This window comes from Rutidosis leptorrhynchoides, chromosome 3 (genome assembly GCF_046630445.1).
Source record: "Rutidosis leptorrhynchoides isolate AG116_Rl617_1_P2 chromosome 3, CSIRO_AGI_Rlap_v1, whole genome shotgun sequence".
NCBI classification, from domain to species: Eukaryota; Viridiplantae; Streptophyta; class Magnoliopsida; order Asterales; family Asteraceae; genus Rutidosis; species Rutidosis leptorrhynchoides.
Genome location: NC_092335.1, coordinates 30,329,794 through 30,350,091, shown reverse-complemented (window position 1 = coordinate 30,350,091; position 20,298 = coordinate 30,329,794). Strand labels below are relative to the sequence as shown.

At 38.8% G+C, this 20,298-nt stretch overlaps 1 protein-coding gene across 1 annotated transcript in view; it reads right to left on the bottom strand.

Annotated features, from left to right (window-relative positions):
* Positions 1-395: 395 nt before the first annotated feature.
* The window catches only part of LOC139899830 (uncharacterized), a 39,675-nt gene continuing 19,772 nt past the window's right edge, over positions 396-20,298 (bottom strand). The window contains exons 3-5 of the mRNA XM_071882660.1: positions 2,035-2,113; positions 1,239-1,454; positions 396-599 (exon numbers count right to left, since the gene is read on the bottom strand). Of these exons, the coding sequence (XP_071738761.1) occupies positions 396-599; positions 1,239-1,454; positions 2,035-2,113 (499 nt within the window). The remainder of the gene's footprint in view (positions 600-1,238; positions 1,455-2,034; positions 2,114-20,298) is intronic.

Below are 20,298 nucleotides of genomic sequence, written 5' to 3'. Positions count from 1 at the left end.
AGTGAGTTATGCAATGGGCTCATACATCAAGTCATCAAAACAACGTCCACTAGTTGAGGTCCCGCTATAAGGTGCATTTATGTTTTTTGAACACATTAGGTGCCATTATTATGTGCCACTATAAGAATTAGAATAATTTTAAATGCAGGTAATTTAGTTTATTTTCGACTTAATAAACTTCATCCTATTTATTTATTTACTAGTTAAAGACTCGCGCATTAGCAGGTTTTATTTAAAAAATCAATATAATATAACAACAATAAAAAAAATTTGTTTGTAGATTCAAATGTTGCATATAAAATAAGGTGAAAGGATGTTAACATAAAAACAAAATGTTGTTGAGATTATGTATAAGTAACGATAATATAAATAAATACTTTAAAGAAAAATAAACATTATTTAAGGCTGACTCCACCTTCTTCTGCGCTCTTACGTAGCATCATTCGTTTATGGCAAGCATTAGGGCTAGCTCTAAGATATATAAAAGCATCTGGAATAAGTCCCGGTAAAGATGAGACAACCGGGTCAACCCATGAGTCATATATGCTGATTTCCATCATGTTCATCCACTTTGGTGTATGGACAGCTCTCACAAAAACCTTTAACAAGATAAAATGCAAGAAAAAAATCAGTACCATCCTATCACTAAAAATATATCTGGCAATCAAGGCCCATACACCAAAAATTGGATCCATTGGGTTAACCATTTAGGTCCATTGGGTCTTGAGAAAAAAAAAAGGAATGGGTACAGTATGGACCCATCTTTAGTCCGTTAATCTATTAGAAGGTGCATCTAGACCCGTTGAAACCCATTTTCAACCCATTTCAATATGAAAAAAAAAAAAAAAAAAAACGTCAATAAAAAATTAGAAAAATAAAGAAGTAAAAATAAGAATTAAACATATTTTTTTTATTTGTGTTTAGAAAAGTATACAAAAAAATAATAGAAACAATACAAAAAAATATTTAAAAGAAATATAATTTTTTAAAAATTATTTTTTTAAGAAAACATTTTATAAGAGAACATGTATCTCGACCCGACCCAACCCGTTTGGAACTGACGCGTTCAACCCATAACCAGTTTTACCCAAACCTATTTGGGTCTCAACCCAACCCAACCCGACCCGTTTGCCAAACTTACTAAAAACACGTGAGCATTTTCATTTGGAATAAATGAAAAGATTGTGATACTCACACAATAATAGAACAAAAGAAGAAGCAAATAGAGTAATACATACCATCCTATCACTAAAAACACTTCTCTCCATTAATCTGAGAGGTTTAATTCCACCAGATGACTTTTTCTCCTGCATAACTCTTGTCACGAACACGTAGTCTTGAAAAGTGTAAGCATACCTTTCCGGTTCAGCATAATCAGCATCTAATATGTTAAAGTGATGAGGTCCAATATCATGCCACTTGTCAATAGGTTCAGGAACAATCTCAAGAAGATCCTAAAGCTCATTTGTAAAGTTGATGAAAACCTCTGCATTTGACAGGTTATCCGAGAAATTAAAACCTATAAAATGAAAAGCATACTTATTTGATAGGGAGAAGGTTAAAGCGAAGAGACCCTTAAATATATAGACAAAAATAGAACATAGAAGCATAGGGAGAAGGTTACTTATCCTCTACGTAGATCGATATCCTTGAACTGGATCAGCATTGTGCCTGAAAAAAAGACTATTGTTGCTTTAACCCATCAACAAAAACGAAACTCAGCTTCAAATTACAAATATCAAAATCTAAATTTTTCTTAGAACTAATATAAAATTCCCCTGCCATTTAAAGCAATAAGAGTTACAAAACAAGAAATTAGATTACTTACACTCTTCATATTAGCCATATACTTACTCAATACATCTTGTGATTACGGGTTGGGTCAACCCAACCCAATTTTTACACAAAAAATCAGATTACTTATTCAATAGATTTCGTGAATGAAAAAACATTAATCATAAACTTTACTACATTGTGGTTATATGTTGGGTCAGCCCAGCCCATTTTGACTCATATGAAAAAATCTTAACTCACCTTGAAGAGTAGACGGTTTTTACCAGAATGGTGTGTGTGTTTTCTACGTGCAGGAAGTTGTTTACCATGATTAAAACATCTGTCAATAAACAATTGAATTGAATACGATAACTACTTCAAAAAAACTTATATATTTAATTCAATGATTTTATAAAAGGGTGATATGGCCGAAAAGGACGATTTTATTTATGCGGTGTCGTTAGGTCGCAACACGTCAGAATCAACCACCAAGAGGGTGTAGCGACCCCGACAAATCGTCAAATGACGGCGTCATCTACGTATGGTCCCATTACATGGTCGTAAGTCTTTATAACAAAGTTTGACCGAAAAGTATGTCGCATTCATTTCATAAATAAGGGTGTTTCAAAGTTTACAAAAGTAGTTTCCATAACAAGTACATAACAATGTTTAAAGTTTGTATGAAACACGTGCGACACAATTAAAAGTAGTCAAAAAGACGCTCCACGTATGCAAGTATACTAGACATCCAATGCAAGTATCAAAAAGTATGAGCGGAAGCATATATCACCTAAGTTCAGGGACCTGAGAAAAACATAGAGAATCTGTCAACGAAAACGTTGGTGAAATCATAGGTTTAAATAAGTAAGTGAGTAATAGTAAGTTGAACCACAAGATTTGCAACATCGATAAAGCCATAGTACATTCTAAAAGTTAATATTCACGAGCACTCAATTATCAAAGCTTAACATTCCGTCCGTTGAACCCCGTAATAATAGTGTTAGAACATACACTGTTTCCCGAAAATATATTTCACCCGTAGACGGTAGCGAACCGTCCGAAGTGAGGGTTTGTCAAACCCATATGGCCATATAACATAAGTTCTCGCTTACACCATCTGATGTAACTAATGATAATCGAATTGAGGATTTGTGTTCAAACTCGTATGTAGAATGTTTGTTTTCCCTGTACTTGTGTTCACGTAGTTTAAAAGAACGTTTATGTTTTCTCATCCCAAAAGTAAGTTCAAAAAGAGTAAAAGTGGGACTATGATCTCACCTTGTATGCACGAACCAAAAAGTACTTCGACAAGTAACGTGTGCAAAGAACAATGCTAGTCTTGACCTAAACAAATAGGTTGTATCAATAACGATAGTCACGAAGGGTCAAAGATGTTCAATTAGTCCTATGGCTCGTTACGACTCGATTATATTAACATGTGAATCAACTAGTCAAGTTTCATGCAAGTTACAAGTAAATAATCATATTAGAAAGGTTGCATAAGTATTTGGTTAAGTTTGACAAAAAGTCAAACTTGGTCGGGTCAAAGTCAACGGAAAAGTCAACATGTTCGGGTCGGGTCTCGGACAAATTTTCTATGCTAGTTATTCATATATAAGCATGTTAAAACAAGTTGCAAGTGAATTGGAGGTCTAGAACATCCCAAACATTTTTCGTCAAATGACAACCCAAACAGCCAGTTTTAGTACAATGGGACGGCGTCCCAAATGGCTAGACGGCGTCCCAAAATGAAGGGTGGGATGGCGTCCTGATATCCTAGACGGCGTCCAGGTTCAAAAGGTGGGACGGCGTCCCCAGTATCTGGACGGCGTCCTGATCGGTTTCCAGGCCCTGTTTGCTGTATTTCCTAAGTGCACGAACCAAAACACAAACCAACACATTTCATGACCCGCAAACACTTAGAACATGTATCATATATCATCGGAAAGGTAATTTGACGAGGAAAACACCTAGACACATTTCATCAAGCAATTCAACACTTACAACAACCAAAAACCGTATTAAGCATTCATAATCAAAGTTTCAAGTTCTAAAACGCATTTCATGATTCAGGAAACCAATTTACATGTATGATATGCGGTTTCGAAGGTAATCAAACACACATTGCAACAAAACTCTTATCTACAATATTTCATAGCATTTGGTGCATCAAAGTTCATATAAAGCTTATCAAACCCTAGTCAAGCATCACAAAAACAATAATCATGTTAATGAAGTTTCTTTAATCAACCTATACTTCAACATGAAGCTAATGATGCTAGTAACACTTTTAAAACATGCACTTTAACAATCTAACAACATTTGATCATCCAAAATCAAGGATTTAGCAAGCAATTTTTATAATGAACTAGTTACACCAAAAACAACAAATCGAGCATACAAATTACATACACGACATCACAATGAGCCATAGACACTAATTAACATACTTTTAAGTCAAGAACACGAATTTAAAGAAATCTAGTGTTTTAGAAATGTTACCCAAAAGTGATGAAGTTGGTATCAAATCGAAGAGGATGAAGAGAGGATCACGAATATGTATTTTGTTTTGTTGCTAGCTCCTTATTCCGGATTTAGATGATGAATTTGTGTTTGAATGTTGAGAGGATTTGAAAGTAGTAAAAAGAGGAAGAGGAGGTGAAATGAATGGATGAAAAGGGGTTGACTCTTTGACCTAGTCAAATGTTTCAACCTTTGGCAAGTTTGGTCCCTCAACTTTAAACCGGGTGCGGGAATTACCTAAACGAGATAATTCAACGCATATTAACGGGATGTGTTATAAACATATAACGGAACTTAAATAGTTAAACGGAAAAGTAAACGGAAAAAGGCGGGATGTTACATTACCTACACCTTAAAAGAAATTTCGTCCCGAAATTTAGGTAGGCGTAGTAGTCGTTGTTTCTTCCTCGGAATCTGACGTTTCAGGGACCGGGAATAGATGAGGGTGTTTCTTTCGCATTTGATCTTCTCTTTCCCAAGTAAACTCGGGTCCCCTTTTGGCGTTCCAACGGACCTTAACAATCGGGATCCGGCTTTGTTTTAATTCCTTCTCGACGTAGTCCACAATTTCAACCGGTTCCTCCACAAAATGGAGTTTGTCATTAATAGTAAGTTCCTCGAGAGGGACGACGATATCGGGCTCGGCGAGACACTTCTTCAAGTTAGATACATGAAAAGTAGGATGGACAGAGCTTAGTTGAGGCGGAAGGTTTAAACGATAAGCAACGGTTCCAATACGCTCTAAGATTTCGAAAGGACCAACGTACCGCGGATTTAGTTTTCCACGTTTCCCAAAACGGATGACACCTTTCCAAGGTGCGACTTTTAACATGACGCGGTCACCGACTTGAAATTCGAGGTCTTTGCGTCTTTTGTCGGTATAGCATTTTTGACGACTCCGGGCCGTCCGAAGCCTATCTCGGATTTGAAGAATCTTTTCGGTTGTTTCGTGAATGAGTTCGGGCCCGGAAATTTGCACGTCACCCACTTCGGCCCAACAAAGAGGAGAGCGACATTTTCGACCATATAACGCTTCAAAAGGTGCGGCCTTAATACTCGCGTGATAACTATTATTGTAAGAGAATTCGGCGAGAGGTAAGTGATTGTCCCAAGCTTTTCCAAAATCAACAACGCAGGCTCGTAACATATCCTCTAAGGTTTGTATTGTACGTTCACTTTGCCCATCGGTTTGGGGATGATATGCGGTGCTCATGTCCAAACGCGTTCCCAACGCTTCTTGTAACGTACGCCAAAATCTAGAAACGAAACGACCATCTCGGTCGGAGATAATCGATAACGGTACTCCGTGTCGGGCTACAATCTCTTTAATGTAAAGTCGTGCAAGTTTCTCCATTTTGTCGGTTTCTTTCATGGCGAGAAAGTGCGCGGATTTGGTGAGACGGTCAACAATGACCCAAATTGTATCATAACCGCCCGACGTTTTCGGTAGTTTGGTGATAAAATCCATCGTGATCCTTTCCCACTTCCATTGCAGGATCTCGGGTTGTTGAAGTAACCCGGACGGTCTTTGGTGTTTGGCTTTGACTTTAGCGCAAGTCAAACAATTGGCGACGTATCTAGCAACCTCCTTTTTGATGTTCGGCCACCAATATTGTTCTTTAAGGCCATGGTACATCTTATTGGCGCCGGGATGAATCGAGTATCGCGATTTGTGGGCTTCGTCCAGGATGAGGTTTCGTAGATCGCCATATCTAGGCACCCAAATTTTTTCGGCGTAATATCGAAGTCCGGTCTCCTTAACTTCGAATCGGGAGACGAGAATGTTTAAAAGTTCGCGTGCGATGTTGTTGTCCTTAAGAGCTTCATCTTGGGCTACCCGAATTTGGCTATTAAGGTTGGAGTGGATGGTGATATTCAAAGCTCGGACACGAAGAGGCACCGCTCTTTCCTTTCGACTTAAGGCGTCGGCCACTACATTTGCCTTCCCGGGGTGGTAACGAAGCTCGCAATTATAATCGTTCAAGGTCTCAATCCACCTTCGTTGTCTCATGTTTAGTTGCTTTTGATCGAAGATATGTTGGAGACTTTTGTGATCGGTAAAGATAGTACTCTTGGTACCAAGAAGATGATGTCTCCATAGCTTAAGTGCAAAGATGACAGCACCGAGTTCAAGATCATGTGTCGTGTAGTGTCGTTCGTGGACTTTGAGTTGTCGAGAGGCATAAGCAATGACTTTCTTTCGTTGCATTAATACGCATCCATAACCGTTTTTCGAGGCATCACAATATACAACAAAATCATCATTGCCTTCAGGAAGTGACAAGATAGGAGCGGTGGTTAGTTTAGTTTTCAAGATTTGGAAAGCGGTTTCTTGTTCGGATGTCCAAACGAATTTTCGTTCCTTGTGAGTTAACGCGGTTAAAGGACGAGCGATTAGGGAGAAATCCTTGATGAATTTACGATAGTATCCGGCGAGACCCAAGAATTGACGAATTTGAGTAGGAGTAGTAGGAGTCTCCCATTTACTAATGGCTTCAATTTTTGCGGGATCGACTTTAATGCCTTGATCACTTACAACATGACCGAGGAATTGAACTTCCTTCAACCAAAATTCACACTTGGAGAACTTGGCATAGAGTTGTTCTTTTCTCAAGAGTTCAAGCACGAGTCGGAGATGTTCTCTGTGTTCCTCTTCGCTTTTAGAATAGACCAAAATATCATCGATGAACACGATAACGAATTTGTCGAGGTAAGGTTTGCACACGCGGTTCATGAGATCCATGAACACCGCCGGTGCGTTAGTGAGACCGAAAGGCATGACAAGGAATTCATAACTACCATAACGAGTCCGGAAAGCGGTTTTGGAGATATCTTCCCCCTTAACCCTTAGTTGATGATAACCCGAACGGAGATCGATTTTTGAATATACACGAGAACCTTGTAGTTGATCAAAGAGATCATCGATGCGAGGAAGGGGATATCGGTTCTTAACCGTCAATTTGTTTAGTTCACGATAATCAATGCACATTCGTAGGGATCCGTCTTTCTTCTTGACGAATAAAATCGGAGCGCCCCATGGTGAAAGGCTAGGTTGAATGAAACCACGGTCAAGTAGTTCTTGGATTTGACTTTGCAATTCTTGCATTTCGGATGGAGCGAGTCTATATGGTGCACGTGCTACGGGTGCGGCTCCCGGAATAAGATCGATTTGGAATTCAACCGGTCGATGAGGTGGAAGACCCGGTAATTCATCAGGAAATACATCGGAAAGGTCACTAACAATTGGCACATCTTCGATGCTCTTTTCGTCGGCCTCGACTTTCTTAACGTGAGCAAGAATCGCGAAACAACCCTTGCGAAGTAGCTTTCGAACTTTAAGGCACGAAACGAGATTGAGTCCGGTGCAATTTTTGTCGCCATAGACAATCAATGGTTCACCATTCTCGATAGGAATTCGGATTGCGTGAAGATCGCAAAGAATGTGAGATTTATTTTTGACCATCCAATTCATACCGATTATTACATCAAAACTCCCTAGTTCCATGGGTATCAAGTCAATTTCAAATTCATTACCCAAAATGTTTAAAGTACACCCCCGGTAATATGTGTCGGCACTTAAGAGTTTTCCGTCGGCCACTTCGATGGAATAAGTAGTATCTAAGGGGTGTGGTGGAGTGCAAAGAGTAGGAGCCAAAGTCTTAGACACAAAACATTTATCGGCACCCGAATCGAATAAGCAAGTAACATAAGTGTTGTTGAGAAGAAACGTACCCGTGACTAGTTCATTGTCATCTCGGGCTCCCTCGGTGTTGATGTTAAAGGCTCGGCCTCGGTTGTTGGGGTTGGTTTTCTTTTTCGGGCATTCGTTCTTATAATGGCCCGTTTGGCCACATTCGTAACAAGTGACCGTTTTTGGAGGATTGGGCCCCTTTCGAGCAACGGGGGCGGCGCTTGTGCAATTGTTGGCCCTATGACCAACACCTTGGCAACGGTGACAAACTAGCTTGTTACATTCACCGTGATGATGCTTGTGGCATTTGTTGCAAAAAGGTAAGTTTCCGACATAACCCTTCTTGCCGTCGTTGTTGAAAGGCTTTTTGGTGAAGGTGTTGTTGTTGTAGTTGGTTGATGGAGTGGCTTCCCATTTCCTTTTGTTGCCACCCGACTTGTCCTCGGCCTTAGGAGCCGGCACTATGATTTCGTCAACCGTTTCAATTAGTTGGCGAGCCATGTTCATAGCGGCTTGATGAGTAGTGGGTTTGGATGACATCACCCCTTGTTTGATGCTCTTTGGAAGACCGAGCATGTAGAGCTCAATCCTTTGAGATTCGGGGTTAACAAGATTAGGACACATCAAGGATAGTTCGGCGAAGCGTTGATTATAAGCTTTAAGATCGTTTCCGACCGCTTTCAAAGCTCTTAGTTCTTCCTCAAGCTTTCGGGTTTCTTCGCGCGGAAAATATTCAACAATCATCTTTTCCCTTAGATCGGCCCAAGAGAGGGCATGAGCTTCATCGGTACCCACCGATTGAACATAGGTGTTCCACCATGTTAGAGCAATTCCGGAGAAAGTGTGGGTGGAGTATTTGACCTTATCTTGATCCCGACAACCGCTTATGCTAAAGACGGCCTCGGTTTGTTCAAACCAACGAGTAAGCACAACCGGTCCCCCGGTTCCATCATAAGTGTGAGGTTTGCACCCCATGAAAGCTTTGTAGGAGCACCCTTCGCTAGAGTTACTGGCTCCTTGGTTATTGTTGTTGTGGTTGGTGTTATTGTTGTTGTTAGACGAGTGACCGGCCATGGCCGCATCCACGGCGGTGGCTATCATGCGTTGTAAGGCTTGTTCGGGAGTTTCATTGCGTCGTACACGGCGAGGAGGCATTGTTCCTTCAAAACAAAAGAATACCGTTGGTTAGTATTCTAAATAATACTAACCGTGATATGGAATAAAGATAGAGAGAAAATTATCCTTGACCCGCCTTAAATTCTTTATGTCATAATGTCGGTATGTTCATATGAGTCACCGTAATATAATTTCCGGGAATTATATTACCCTAATTCATATGTGCATTCGACATTACATCATATAGTCAAGGTGGCGTGTCAATTAAATTATATGACGCAAGATTTAGATAGAATAAGAGTAGATATGAGTAGAAGAGTTAGAGTATAAATGCACAATTTGTCAAGTAATTCCTATGTCAAGTCTATATGCCGGTTGTAGTCTAGACTCACCAATGTACCCTATGACTCGGGGTTGACACCAATGAACTCTAAATCCCTACAACCAAGGCTCTGATACCACTTGTAGCGACCCCGACAAATCGTCAAATGACGGCGTCATCTACGTATGGTCCCATTACATGGTCGTAAGTCTTTATAACAAAGTTTGACCGAAAAGTATGTCGCATTCATTTCATAAATAAGGGTGTTTCAAAGTTTACAAAAGTAGTTTCCATAACAAGTACATAACAATGTTTAAAGTTTGTATGAAACACGTGCGACACAATTAAAAGTAGTCAAAAAGACGCTCCACGTATGCAAGTATACTCGACATCCAATGCAAGTATCAAAAAGTATGAGCGGAAGCATATATCACCTAAGTTCAGGGACCTGAGAAAAACATAGAGAATCTGTCAATGAAAACGTTGGTGAAATCATAGGTTTAAATAAGTAAGTGAGTAATAGTAAGTTGAACCACAAGATTTGCAACATCGATAAAGCCATAGTACATTCTAAAAGTTAATATTCACGAGCACTCAATTATCAAAGCTTAACATTCCGTCCGTTGAACCCCGTAATAATAGTGTTAGAACATACACTGTTTCCCGAAAATATATTTCACCCGTAGACGGTAGCGAACCGTCCGAAGTGAGGGTTTGTCAAACCCATATGGCCATATAACATAAGTTCTCGCTTACACCATCTGATGTAACTAATGATAATCGAATTGAGGATTTGTGTTCAAACTCGTATGTAGAATGTTTGTTTTCCCTGTACTTGTGTTCACGTAGTTTAAAAGAACGTTTATGTTTTCTCATCCCAAAAGTAAGTTCAAAAAGAGTAAAAGTGGGACTATGATCTCACCTTGTATGCACGAACCAAAAAGTACTTCGACAAGTAACGTGTGCAAAGAACAATGCTAGTCTTGACCTAAACAAATAGGTTGTATCAATAACGATAGTCACGAAGGGTCAAAGATGTTCAATTAGTCCTATGGCTCGTTACGACTCGATTATATTAACATGTGAATCAACTAGTCAAGTTTCATGCAAGTTACAAGTAAATAATCATATTAGAAAGGTTGCATAAGTATTTGGTTAAGTTTGACAAAAAGTCAAACTTGGTCGGGTCAAAGTCAACGGAAAAGTCAACATGTTCGGGTCGGGTCTCGGACAAATTTTCTATGCTAGTTATTCATATATAAGCATTTTAAAACAAGTTGCAAGTGAATTGGAGGTCTAGAACATCCCAAACATTTTTCGTCAAATGACAACCCAAACAGCCAGTTTTAGTACAATGGGACGGCGTCCCAAATGGCTAGACGGCGTCCCAAAATGAAGGGTGGGACGGCGTCCTGATATCCTAGACGGCGTCCAGGTTCAAAAGGTGGGACGGCGTCCCCAGTATCTGGACGGCGTCCTGATCGGTTTCCAGGCCCTGTTTGCTGTATTTCCTAAGTGCACGAACCAAAACACAAACCAACACATTTCATGACCCGCAAACACTTAGAACATGTATCATATATCATCGGAAAGGTAATTTGACGAGGAAAACACCTAGACACATTTCATCAAGCAATTCAACACTTACAACAACCAAAAACCGTATTAAGCATTCATAATCAAAGTTTCAAGTTCTAAAACGCATTTCATGATTCAGGAAACCAATTTACATGTATGATATGCGGTTTCGAAGGTAATCAAACACACATTGCAACAAAACTCTTATCTACAATATTTCATAGCATTTGGTGCATCAAAGTTCATATAAAGCTTATCAAACCCTAGTCAAGCATCACAAAAACAATAATCATGTTAATGAAGTTTCTTTAATCAACCTATACTTCAACATGAAGCTAATGATGCTAGTAACACTTTTAAAACATGCACTTTAACAATCTAACAACATTTGATCATCCAAAATCAAGGATTTAGCAAGCAATTTTCATAATGAACTAGTTACACCAAAAACAACAAATCGAGCATACAAATTACATACACGACATCACAATGAGCCATAGACACTAATTAACATACTTTTAAGTCAAGAACACGAATTTAAAGAAATCTAGTGTTTTAGAAATGTTACCCAAAAGTGATGAAGTTGGCATCAAATCGAAGAGGATGAAGAGAGGATCACGAATATGTATTTTGTTTTGTTGCTAGCTCCTTATTCCGGATTTAGATGATGAATTTATGTTTGAATGTTGAGAGGATTTGAAAGTAGTAAAAAGAGGAAGAGGAGGTGAAATGAATGGATGAAAAGGGGTTGACTCTTTGACCTAGTCAAATGTTTCAACCTTTGGCAAGTTTGGTCCCTCAACTTTAAACCGGGTGCGGGAATTACCTAAACGAGATAATTCAACGCATATTAACGGGATGTGTTATAAACATATAACGGAACTTAAATAGTTAAACGGAAAAGTAAACGGAAAAAGGCGGGATGTTACAGAGGGGGTACTTTTTTAAATTTATATTTAGCGGGGCCTAAATCGTACTACTCCTTATTATGAGTATGGGAAGTATGATCTAGAGTCGTATTTTTAAGATATCAGTAGAATTGAACCTATATTAAAGCTTAAGATAGTTATGAAGGAGTAGTGGTTACCTAATTTTGGGCTTTCTAGTTTATAAGACAGGTAAAGTAAATGCGATAAAATTCGTAATTCAGATAAGGTTAAAGCAAGTGCATACTATGATTTCATCAGTTATTCTGCCGAGATTATGGAATGCTGGCTCATGAATAGGCAGAGGTCTTGTATTCATTACACTGGTCCTAAACGCCCCTGTCGTAAGACATGTCACTGGGTAATGCGATAGGCTTGAAGATTCTGAATAGACAGCAACGTCCCTTACCCCCGACGCCCGTGCAGTCTGACTACATGCATACACATTCAGACAGCTCATCCAATTGAGCGACTCGGTTGGGTGACGTATTAACATTCCACAAAGGTCTAAACTTTCTTAAGCATAATAGAATACAGGGTTTACCATATCCGAGAGACGTGATGTGTTTCAATGCTTTCGTTAATGATTGGTTTTAAAAGATAGTTAGGCCCTTAAAAAGAGTTCAACCATAAAGAACACCATGGCCAAGTCAGGTTGACTTCCATGAACACGTTCGGTTATCCTAACGGTCCAATTCTTTATGTGTTTAAACAAACAGTTCCTTAATTAACTAAGGATCCGTCAACCAGGGTGCAATGCTTAAGACCACGTTATGGTGCAGTGCACTAATCAACACTGACCGTGTTCCATGGCCTTACTTAGCAGAGGTACAGCTTACAACAACCGTTGTGCTTCAGCATGCACGTATGAAGTTCATATGCTTGGTGACTACACTAGCATGGTCTGGGACCGACAATGTACTAAAGGTCTAGTCAGATGTTTCACTACAAAAGAGTCCTCAGTCGGAATCCAAAGCTTGATAACTTACTACAACCGGTGTGCCTCAGTCAATCTTACGTTGTATCTGATAGACTTCTCTTACCAAGGGGTGACACAGATAGTGTACTCTGAATTGGGGTTCGCGACTTCCCAATAACAGAGCCAATAACTACGTTCTATTAGTTGGAAAAGCGATTGAGTTTAAAGCATAATAGGAAAGCATTTCCACAACATACACAAACCATAACATTATTTCGGCATTATAACTGCTTACATCATAGCATACACTAAAGATAACTACTCGCTAATCATAGCAACACCATCACATAACATAATGATAGAAGACATTATATAAAGATAAAGGATAGAGGTACTAGCAGATTAAACGAGTTTCGAATACAAAAGTGACAACTTCAAACTCCAGACCACTCCTAATACAATCTTCGGCGTTCTTCTTCGGGTACTAGGTTTCCAGCACGGAGTCGAAGACCTTGAAAGTATGACTAGTATTGTACAAGAGAGAGAAAGAAGTGAATTGAAGTGTGTGTTGGAATGAATGACAAAGACCCTTTAAATAAGCAAGAATTTTGCTTGCAAACGGCCTAGGGCCGTTTGCCAAGCCAAGCCGTTTGAAAGGGCCGTTTATCCTGGGCATTTGGCAGGCCGTTTGTGAGCCAGTCAAGCTGTTTGTCAGGCTGTTTGGCTTGCCTGGTCAGCTGAAATTCCTGGATCGTAACTTGATTTCTTGTCTTTCACGATTTTCGCTCTAGAATCTTCGTTTTGGCTCCGATTCTCTTGATTCTTTTTGCACCGTCTTCGTAATTACTTGTTCTTCAATTCTAACCGACGAAGTGGGTATTTTGCTGATAAAGTTCGAATCTTTCTTGTTTTTGGGCCTTAATACCGGGGTGAAAATGTGACTTTTTAGCCGATATCAAATATTCCACACTTAGACTTTGCTTGTCCTCAAGTAAACTCTCATTTTACCTTAAGAAATCTTTTCGGAATTTCTTTTCGAATAGCCTAAGCGGTTTGCCTTTTATTATAAGAGCGAAAGATAAGGTGAGTTATCTACGTTATTGTGACGCCCCGTACAAAATCATCGTGTACGGATCTTCAACAACATGATCATTACAAGGTCAAACACGATATGCTGTTTAAAAACCAGTTTTGCATTCATGAAAAGATAACATCAAAAATTTTACAAAAGATAACGTGCTTCTACGAATAGAAAGCATAAACATAAGTACGTGACTCAAAGGTCATTACAAAGCCATTATTAAAAATAACATAAGTTGTGAATGCAAGATAAAAGTTCCATGATTGAGACATCTCTAAACAATGCAGCGGAAGTCTAACACAGCAGTCTATTACAGCTGAAGCAAGCGTCTTAGTTACATGAGAATAAAACATGCTAAAAAGTCAACACGAATGTTGGTGAGCTATAGTTTTTGTAATTAACGAGATTTCGTTTTCAAAACACGATTTCATTTTCAAAACAGTATGAAAAGTATATGCTTATCCATGGGCACCCGGTAACTAACTTAACGTAAAAATAATATATTACTCCCTAAAAGTACACTTGGGGAGTGCATATGTTCTCGAAGTATTAAACACCAGTTAAATGCTAGTCGACTAGCCCGAGTGGGGATGTCAAACCCTATGGATCCATATTTAAGATTCGCGTACACCGGTTCAAAACCAATAGTTAAACGTTACCGTGCTAAGGGGAAAGTTTATGCCGTTATATAACCCACACATATATAAAGTTTAAGTACTCGATTCAAGTAAGTAAAACATAAAAAGTGCATGTATTCTCAGTCCCAAAAATAGTAAAGTAGATTGGGAGCTATAACTCACAATGATAAATGCGGTAAAAGTCGATATGAAAAGTATGCAAGTAGTAAGTCGTTTCGAAAGGTCCTCAACCTAAGTCAAAGGTTACTAAGTCAGTATATTGTCCCAAAAGGTTTTAAAGTAAATAAATTAAGTCTTAAGTATGATCATCATCATCATTCGTAAAAGATAAAGTAAGTTTTCAACAAGAATAGAGATCGAAACAAAAGGCTGACTTCGTACAGATGTTACGACCTCTATACAAACTGAAAGGACACGTGATCAGTGGCCAAGGCTCCGTATGTGAGTCCTCGTACTTCTATCCAATTTTCAAATCCTAACTCATTGTTGTTTGACCGTGGCGACGGTTCAAGCGCGAGTAGGTCAGAATTTTCAGCACGTCGTTACAAAGGCGTAGTGATTTTAGGAAGGCTATAAACCCTAAACCGTATATCGGATTTAGGCGAGTCTTAAACGAAAAGTCATCTACTCGAAACGAACTATCTGAAAATTAACTTTCCAGAAGTCCCAGGTGTCTGATCAGACCTCTAAAAACAGTAAACAAGTGCTCCGGTGGGTTTCTTGGTGCTTGATGCTCATCACGGTTCTCATCCTTGATGCGTGTAAGCTTCAAGTGTATAACTCTTTTATGTTTTAGCATCACTTTGACCAAGTTTCAACCATCAACACATAATGTCAAGACTAAGAAGTAATACAACTCACTTAAGAGTTTTAGATGGATGATGAACCAAGGTTACATCATGTTCTTAGTCTTAACACAAATACAAGTTCTATTCAAGATTAAAGCTACAAACTTTGATTCAATCAAACAAGCAAGACTAAATTTGATAAATCAACGTAATAGGACCCTAAGCTAGAGAGCTTGGATCGCTTAACAAATAATTATGAGATTTCAAAGCTAGAAAGCTTGAATCTTTTTTGTTCTTGAAGATCTTTAAAGCAAGAAGCTAGATCTTCAAGTTTCATGAAGATCATAAACACAAGTTTTGATCTTTTAGCAAAAACAAAGTGATCTTAAGCTATAAAGCTTAGATCCATCAAAGTAATGAAGATTCAAAGCTAGAAAGCTTGAATCTTTTATGTTCTTGAAGATCCTTAAAGCAAAAGGCTAGATCTTCAAGTTTCATGGAGATCATAAACACAAGTTTTGATCTTTTAAATAAAATAAAGAGATCATAAGCTAGAAAACTTCGATCCAACAAAGTAATGAAGATTCAAAACTAGAAAGCTTGAATCTTTCATGTTCTTGAAGGATTCAAATCAAAGTTTGAATCTACAAGATATAACAAGATCAAAAAACTAGAAAGCTTGATCTTTCCATGATGATGATGTCGTGATTATGAGAAGAAGAAGAAGAAGAAGAAGAAGAAAATTTAAAACTTACAATTTATAGTGTGAGAAAGACTAGATAGAAAATTAGAGAGCAAGTGTGTGTTAAATGTGAATGAGATCAAGTGTAAAATGGGCGAAATAAGTTTGGTATTTATAATGGTGGTGAGGCCTCATGACCGTGGGTTTCATGGGGGTACAAGAGGACAACTTTTTGCTTTTTGCTTAGTGGTGGTCTAATGGTGGTGGTTATTGTTGGGATCCCATGCAACATTTGTAGTAATGGTTAACAAAAATGCTAGTATGTTGGCTCATCTTAATGGGTTTTTATCCTACATCTTAATGGGTCATTAATCCATTTAATTTGGGCTAACTTAAGAGTCCACTAGCTAGAGTAGGGTGGGCTCAAGTCCAATAAGGTAGAAAGTCCACTAAGACTAACTAGTGTGCATTAGTAAGTTACTAAGCGTAATTAAGCAACCAATAAGCCAAGTAATTGTCATTAGAAAATAACAATTAGTATTACGTAGTCATAATATTCCAATTATGACAAAAGTTAAACGTGTACCAAAATACATAGCTCGTTCTAAACGTCAAGTGACACTAACGGTCATAAAAGCATTCGAGGATCAAGTTAAGTAACTACGTACTTAATAGCACGTTCTAAAATACAAACGAAAGTAATCAACATGAAATAATATCCCAGAATATAATCTAACACGGTATGCACAAATACGCAGTTTCGTGAAAATATAAAGCACAAATATAAGTCGAAAAAGTCGGGTCGTTACAGTTATGATTGAAACTATCTCCGCAAGCATGCGAGGAGGTTACATGACATAGGCTAGCTTTCACGGGTCACTCAAATCACACAAGTGTTTAGGGTTCCCTATAGATCTAAGAAATAAGTTCACTCATAGCCTGTCATGCTGCACCCATCGTCATAGGCTTGATAAAGGCTCAAATCATTGCTACTAAAGTGAGAACGGTAGTAATCTTAGCTTCTAGGTCATTTGTCAATGATGGAAAGGAATTTTTGGAGTGGTAGTGAAGTTGTTTCTTGAGGGATGAGAAAAAGGGTGATATAGTCCTTATGCAGACTTTTATTCGGATAGATAGGAGTGCTGAAATTTTGAGAAGCACTTTTGAACTTTTCCTCCTTTAATAATCATTTTCGGTCAAGTTTTTTCTTCGGCGTTTCTCTTTATAAGTTCTGCTCTTTTTTTTCAGAACTTTGAATTTTTTTTTTTTTTGAGATTTCATCTTGAGAAACTTTTTGCCGGTAAACTTTTTCAAGACCTTTGCCATGATACTTGAGAGTTTTATAACATCGGGTTTTCGAAAGGAATCTCATTTTCTGGATTTTCGAGTGATAGTAAAGATGATGTAAGTGTGGTGGTGAAGTGAAGTAGAAGTAGTGGAGGTGCGAAAGGTTTATATTTGACAAATGGAAGTTCTGATTCTGAGCACAGACATCGGCACTCTCAAAGGAAAACAATGAAGCATTAAACATGAATGCTGGTCTTATTTGGGTGCCTTACCATAATCAATTTAGGTCGATAATGTCTTAGTCATGCAATGCTCTATTAGAGATTTGGTTCAATCTAACAAGATTTCCACCCTACTTAAGCCTTACTTTTATTTACAAACATTTCAGGTTTTCAAAAATACTTTTTCTGAAAGGCTTTCTCTTGTTAAAAATTTTGAAATTTGGCTTAAGAACTTGGGATCTTCGTAATGGGTTATTTTAATACAACATAAAAAGATTATACCAACATTCCACACTTAGAAGAACATTGTTCTCAATGTTCCTAGTGTATCCCACACTTAGGAGTTTTAGTTGAAGATTTGGGAATATTTTTCTAGTGTTTAATTGGGTTGGGATCCCACACTTAGTTATAAGTTAGGATGTGGCATAATTTAAAGTTTGAGCTAGTAGCGGGAAGAAAGAAGTACCCCTCGCAGATGTTTCTTGTGATGATACTGGCTGGCTTTCAATCCTTACGTCCTTTATTGATCGGCTCATTTGTCATCCTTTATTCTTCTACTCTACTTTATTGCACGGGTTGCCTCCCGAGAAGCGCTTTTGTTTAAGGTCGTTGGCTCGACCGTAGTGATGCCTTAGAAAGCAAACATTCCTCGCTGATGGTTGTAATCTTGGTCTTCTCGAGGGAATGTGAGTCGTGGTGGGTAAATTCTGAGAAAGTGTCGGACCAATAGTGGTAGAAGATCCAGTACTTCTCTTGAAGATCTTCTGAAAGATAAGTAGTGCACAGTTTTGGCTCGTGATAAATCTTAAAGTCCGATGAGAATATGATCCACGGCTCTGCTGGTGGACCCATGAATGTCAATCATAGAAGCAGTGCTGGTGGTGATTATCTCTCTGATGGGATGCTGATTTCGGAGGTCTTCAAACAATGTTAGAAACTGTATCTTTAGTATCTTGAAATCTTTGGAATGGTGATCTCCACAGTAAGAGTCTGTAGCTTTTTTATAGATTAGTTAAAAGACGAAGCTGAAAAGAAGTGAGTTTCAATCCTGACCCGAGCATCAACGTCACCGTCTTTGAGTATATCTCCCTATATCCAGCTTTAAATGTGAAACTTGGATCGGTGGATTCGTGGAAGATACGTGATATATGCTTTATAAAGTAGGTTGCGATTTTGACTTGATCTGGTTCAAGATGAGAGAACGGATTGTTGCGCCTTACTTCCTCTGTGACTGCGTCTCGTAACTCTTTGATAACCAGATCAGCATGGTGATCAATTGTCACTAGCATGTCTGGTGTGCTTTCGAAATTATCTCTTTCCAAGAGAGCGAAAAAGCTGTGAATAGCCTCGATCATTTGCAAACCAGAGTGATAAGTCGGGCGTCCGGTGGAAAGATCCATGTGCTTCCGGATGAGAGTCAGTAGTGATCGTTGGTTTGCTGAGAACGGAAGTGCAGATCCGGCTACGGCGTTGTAAACCTTAGAGTAAATGATCTTCTGATCTCGACAGAATCTTGTCTCCAGAATAGTGCGAACCACTGAATTGTGCTCTCGTTGCCTTTCTTCGTGGTAGATATGATCGTGAAGGGTATTGATAAAGTCTTGAATGCGTTCTTCTAAAATTTCAACATCATTGTCTTCTCTCTGGAGATAGAGGTTTTATTCTTCTCGGATAGCCAAAATTCGTTCTGTTAAGCGTAGCGTGAAATCAATTATTGATTTACGGATGGCTTCGAGAATATCTTCAAATTCATCGGTATCATTGATGAAGGTTATCATGTCTGCGTGTGTAGATAGGACTGGAATCTAATCTGAAGAAGAGTCCGGCTCCCCTAGATCTGGTTCGGTTGGAGAGTGTGAGTTATCCAGAATGTCTTCATGTTGCTCTTCCTCGTCATCATCGGTATAATGTTCTTCTGGGGATTCGTCCGATAAATGGGTTTCTTCAGTATTCTGATTCTCCACTTTGATACTTGCAGGTTCAATTTCTATATCTTTAACCTCAACCTTGTCAGTCTTCTTCTTGAAACGAATGATTAAACTGTGATCTTCCGTCTCAAGCCTCATTAATTCTTCATGACGCTTAATGCTTAGAGAGGGTATTATCGCAGTTTCTTTTACGTCTTCCATTTCCTCTTCCTCTTCAGATTCCTCCTCTTCCTCTATTTCTTCGCTGAGATCCTCTTCTTCCATTTCTGGGTCGTCTGCAGATTGTGATTCGACACCCATCCCTATATCATTGGCTGGTGGTGAAGACTCGTCATCGGTAGTGATCCATCTGGTGGAAATAGCAAACATCTCTGCCTGTCCAGAAAGATCGGTGGGTCGGTCAATTTTGAAAGTAACGCTCTCGCCATATGATTGCAAGATCGAGGTTTGATTGTACACATCAATGATAGTCCTAGCCGTATTCATGAAAGGTCTTCCTAACACTACTGGTGTGTGTAGGTCTTCCTTAATGTCCATTACTACGAAATCCATAGGATATAAGAATTTGTCGACTTTCACCATGACGTTCTCAACTATGCCCTTAGGATATCGAATTATGTGATCGGCAAGTTGGATTGTCATTTTATTTGGTGACAAGTCTCCTAACTCTAATCTCTTATAAAGAGAGTAGGGGATTAGGTTGATACTTGCTCCTAAATCTACTAGTGCATGAATGGTTCCGAATTGGTAGATCGAACACGGGAAAATGAATCGGCCCGTATCTCCTAGCTTTGGTGGTAGAGAGTTTCTGAGTAATGCTGAGCA